Below are 5000 nucleotides of genomic sequence, written 5' to 3' on the forward strand. Positions count from 1 at the left end.
GTGAGGTCACACCAGCTGTTAGTGAGGTCACACCAGCTGTTAGTGAGGTCACAGTGAGATCATACCAGCTGTTAGTGAGGTCACACCAGCTGTTAGTGAGGTCACACCAGCTGTTAGTGAGGTCACAGTGAGATCATACCTTCATCCTCAGGCAAGTATCTCTTATCGATGGCTTCTTTGATCTGGTTGTTGGCCCCTTTAGGATCCAGGTCCATGGCCCAGCTGAAGTTCATCAGAGCCAAGTGAGTCTGCCCCAGCTTCTTATACACCTGACACACAGGAAACGCATCATCACTCTCCACAGTCACATGACTCCCAGCTCACTGTGTTAACATCAGGTTATATACACTATAGAAACAGTGTGTTACCTTTCCTATGAGGAAGTAAACCAGAGACTCTTTGGGAACAATCTGCTTCAACTCCTCCAACTCCTGAAGAGCTGCCTGCAGACACCATGGAGACAGAGACACAGGTCGTCATGGAGACAGAGACACAGGTCGTCATGGAGACAGAGAGACACACAGGTCACCATGGAGACCACAGGTCGTCATGGAGAAAGACAGACACAGGTCGTCATGGAGACAGAGACACAGGTCGTCATGGAGACAGAGACACAGGTCGTCATGGAGACAGAGAGACACAGGTCGTAATGGAGACAGAGACACAGGTCGTCATGGAGACAGAGAGACAAGTCGTCATGGAGACAGAGACATGTCGTCATGGAGACAGAGAGACACACAGGTCACCATGGAGACCATGGAGAGAGTGTACCTTGTACTTGTCGTTGGCGAACAGGATGGAGGCTCGGTGGAACTTGCAGAGCGGATTTTTAGGGTCGATCCCGATTGCTCTGTTCAGAGTCTCTAAAGCTGCATCTGACTTCTTCAACGCATGCTGCACCTACACACACACACACACACACACACACACATATACACACACACAAGTATACACACAGAGCTCAGGTGTGATCACTGATGTCAAAATGAGTCTTAAGCTTTGATGCTAATGCTAGCAGTGCATGTGTTCTGAATGTAGGATGCTACATGCTAACGTACCACTCCGATGTGACAGAGCAGCACAGAGCTCTGAGGGTTGATGCTCAGAGCTTTCTTGAAGTGGATTTCTGCTAAGTTGAACTTCTCCTGTTTGTAGTAAATCATCCCCAGACCGTACCTACACACACACACACACACACACACACACACACACACACACACACACACACACACACACACAGGTTTAACTGTTTAGACTTTTTATTATTCAAGCTTTAAATTGAAACCTTTGAAGCTTTATTGTAGTTACCACGGTTACCGTTCAATGCGTTGTAGTGTCTATTGTGTACAGTGCATTGGTTACCACGGTTACCGTACCATGCGTTGTAGTGTCTGTTGTGTACAGTGCATTGGTTACCACGGTTACCGTACCATGCGTTGTAGTGTCTGTTGTTGACTCTGATGGCGTTACGGAAGCAGGCGAGCGCTCGGTCCAACTCCTCCGTCAGAACAAACTCGTGACCCAGCAGAGTGTACGCATACGCAAAACCCGGGTCCACCTGAGACCAGAGACACACAGGTGAGACACAGACAGGTCGTGAGACAGGTGAGACACGGACTGGAAAGAGTAGGTCAGTCAATCAAAGCATGGTATCCATGGTAACAACAAGCAGCAGTAACCATGGTAACAGAAACTCACCTGGATGGCTCTCTGGAAGAACTTGATAGCGATGTCATGCTCCCTCTGCAGGCTGAAACAGTTTCCTGCTACACACCATGCCTGCAAACAGAGACACAGACACCTCAGGACAGGTGTGAGGACAGGTGTGGACAGGTGTGGACAGGTGTGTGGACAGGTGTGAGGACAGGTGTGTGGACAGGTGTGTGGACAGGTGTGGACAGGTGTGTGGACAGGTGTGTGGACAGGTGTGAGGACAGGTGTGTGGACAGGTGTGTGGACAGGTGTGTGGACAGGTGTGAGGACAGGTGTGTGGACAGGTGTGGACAGGTGTGTGGACAGGTGTGAGGACAGGTGTGTGGACAGGTGTGTGGACAGGTGTGAGGACAGGTGTGAGGACAGGTGTGAGGACAGGTGTGTGGACAGGTGTGGACAGGTGTGTGGACAGGTGTGTGGACAGGTGTGTGGACAGGTGTGAGGACAGGTGTGAGGACAGGTGTGTGGACAGGTGTGAGGACAGGTGTGTGGACAGGTGTGAGGACAGGTGTGAGGACAGGTGTGAGGACAGGTGTGTGGACAGGTGTGAGGACAGGTGTGAGGACAGGTGTGAGGACAGGTGTGTGGACAGGTGTGTGGACAGGTGTGAGGACAGGTGTGAGGACAGGTGTGTGGACAGGTGTGAGGACAGGTGTGTGGACAGGTGTGAGGACAGGTGTGAGGACAGGTGTGAGGACAGGTGTGAGGACAGGTGTGTGGACAGGTGTGAGGACAGGTGTGAGGACAGGTGTGTGGACAGGTGTGAGGACAGGTGTGTGGACAGGTGTGGAGACAGGTGTGTGGACAGGTGTGGACAGGTGTGTGGACAGGTGTGTGGACAGGTGTGTGGACAGGTGTGTGGACAGGTGTGGACAGGTGTGTGGACAGGTGTGGACAGGTGTGTGGACAGGTGTGGACAGGTGTGGTCCTTACCTCAGGACAGTTCTTGTCCATGTCGGTCAGGTCTTTGGACAGGGCAGACAGAGCGACGTCTTTCTGCAGGTGCCACAGTGTGGTGGAGTAAATCTCCATGCCCTCCACTCTGTACGACTCGATCCTCCGAACCTCACTGAACAGCCGCTCCGCCTACATGACATCATCATTACATCATCATTACATCACCATGACCTGTGAGTCAGGTGTGTTACCTGTGAGTCAGGTGTGTTACCTGTGAGTCAGGTGTGTTCCCTGTGAGTCAGGTGTGTTACCTGTGAGTCAGGTGTGTTACCTGTGAGTCAGGTGTGTTACCTGTGAGTCAGGTGTGTTCCCTGTGAGTCAGGTGTGTTACCTGTGAGTCAGGTGTGTTACCTGTGAGTCAGGTGTGTTACCTGTGAGTCAGGTGTGTTCCCTGTGAGTTACCTGTGAGTCAGGTGTGTTACCTGTGAGTCAGGTGTGTTACCTGTGAGTCAGGTGTGTTACCTGTGAGTCAGGTGTGTTACCTGTGAGTCAGGTGTGTTACCTGTGAGTCAGGTGTGTTACCTGTGAGTACTCGGCCAGTTCGAAGTAGGCCCTGCCGATGTGAGTGAGCACCCAGCCGGTGTTGTAGTGCTGGGGAGGAAGTGAGGTCAGGATGTTGATGGCTTCTCTGCAGTTATACGAACACAGCGCCTGGTAACCTCGTCCTAGTTCCCGTAGCAACGCCATCACGCTGTCTGCACACACACACACACACTAGTATATACCTGCAGCAGTATTTATAGTAGTAGTAGTAGTAGTACCTGCAGCAGTATTTATAGTAGTAGTAGTAGTACCTGCAGCAGCCCTCTGGTACTGGGGGATCTTGGTGTCAGGCAGACTCAGACTGGGATCCAGTCTCAGGATGTCCAGACTCTCGTTCAGGTTGCTGCTGTTTGACGTCTTTGCTGATTTACATTTAGTTTTCCTGTTGGGGATCTTCGTAGGAAACTTCATCTTTAACTTCTTACTGTTCTCCTGCAGAGACACACACACATTTCAGTATAACACTGTAGTACTGCAGTATAGCACTGTAGTACTAGGTATAGCACTGTAGTACTGCAGTATAGCACTGTAGTACTAGGTATAGCACTGTAGTACTGCAGTATAGCACTGTAGTACTGCAGTATAGCACTGTAGTACTGCAGTATAGCACTGTAGTACTGCAGTATAACACTGTAGTACTGCAGTATAGCACTGTAGTACTGCAGTATAGCACTGTAGTACTGCAGTATAGCACTGTAGTACTGCAGTATAACACTGTAGTACTGGGTATTTGGTACCTTGGCAGTAGAGCTGGCACTAGTAAACAGTCTGGAGCTTCTTCTGGGCTGAACGTTTGGAGGACCAGACATACTGGGGCTGAGGACCTGAGGGGAGCCACTGAGAGACAGACAGGTTGGTCAATACTGAATCATACACAGCTCCACCTACTGGCAACAGGAAGTAATAGGACCTAGACTCTGTGATTGGTTACCTGGTGTGAGGGGCGGAGCTCTGTGATTGGTTGAAGGGGATGGGGAGAACATCTCTGCTGTTTCCACTCTGACTGAAGACAGACTTTGACTGACTGATCCTGGAGACAGACTGAGAGACAGACAGGCAAGTGAGAGAGAGACAGACAGGCAGGTGAGAGACAGACAGACAGGTGACAGACAGGTGAGAGAGAGACAGACAGGTGAGAGACAGGTGAGAGAGAGACAGACAGGTGACAGACAGACAGGCAGGTGACAGACAGGTGAGAGAGAGACAGACAGGTGAGAGAGACAGACAGGCAGGTGTGAGACAGACAGACAGGTGAGAGACAGGTGAGAGAGAGACAGGCAGGTGTGAGACAGACAGACAGACTGAGAGACAGACTGAGAGACAGACAGGCAGGTGAGAGAGAGACAGGCAGGTGTGAGACAGACAGGCAGGTGAGAGAGAGACAGGCAGGCAGGTGAGAGAGAGACAGGCAGGTGTGAGACAGACAGGCAGGTGAGAGAGAGACAGGCAGGTGAGAGAGAGATAGGCAGGTGAGAGAGACAGAGAGGTGAGAGAGAGACAGACAGGTGAGAGACAGACAGGCAGGTGATAGACAGGTGAGAGACAGGCAGGTGAGAAAGAGACAGGCAGGTGAGAGAGACAGGCAGGTGACAGGTGAGAGAGAGACAGGCAGGTGTGAGACAGACAGGTGAGAGAGAGACAGGCAGGTGAGAGAGAGACAGACAGGTGAGAGAGAGACAGACAGGTGACAGACAGGTCAGAGAGAGACAGGCAGGTGAGAGAGAGACAGACAGGTGAGAGACAGACAGACAGGTGACAGACAGGTGAGAGACAGACAGACAGGTGAG

General features: G+C 51.4%; 1 protein-coding gene across 1 annotated transcript in view; it reads right to left on the reverse strand.

The window, feature by feature from the left end:
• Nucleotides 1-5000, reverse strand: part of cdc27 (cell division cycle 27) — a 19565-nt gene that overhangs the window by 640 nt on the left and 13925 nt on the right. The window contains 11 exon segments of the mRNA XM_062439167.1: nucleotides 140-269; nucleotides 369-443; nucleotides 772-900; nucleotides 1059-1176; nucleotides 1431-1558; nucleotides 1699-1779; nucleotides 2647-2799; nucleotides 3193-3365; nucleotides 3465-3645; nucleotides 3951-4050; nucleotides 4145-4254. Coding sequence (XP_062295151.1) covers nucleotides 140-269; nucleotides 369-443; nucleotides 772-900; nucleotides 1059-1176; nucleotides 1431-1558; nucleotides 1699-1779; nucleotides 2647-2799; nucleotides 3193-3365; nucleotides 3465-3645; nucleotides 3951-4050; nucleotides 4145-4254 — 1378 coding nt within the window.

This window comes from Scomber scombrus, chromosome 18 (assembly GCF_963691925.1).
Source record: "Scomber scombrus chromosome 18, fScoSco1.1, whole genome shotgun sequence".
Classification (NCBI taxonomy): domain Eukaryota; kingdom Metazoa; phylum Chordata; class Actinopteri; order Scombriformes; family Scombridae; genus Scomber; species Scomber scombrus.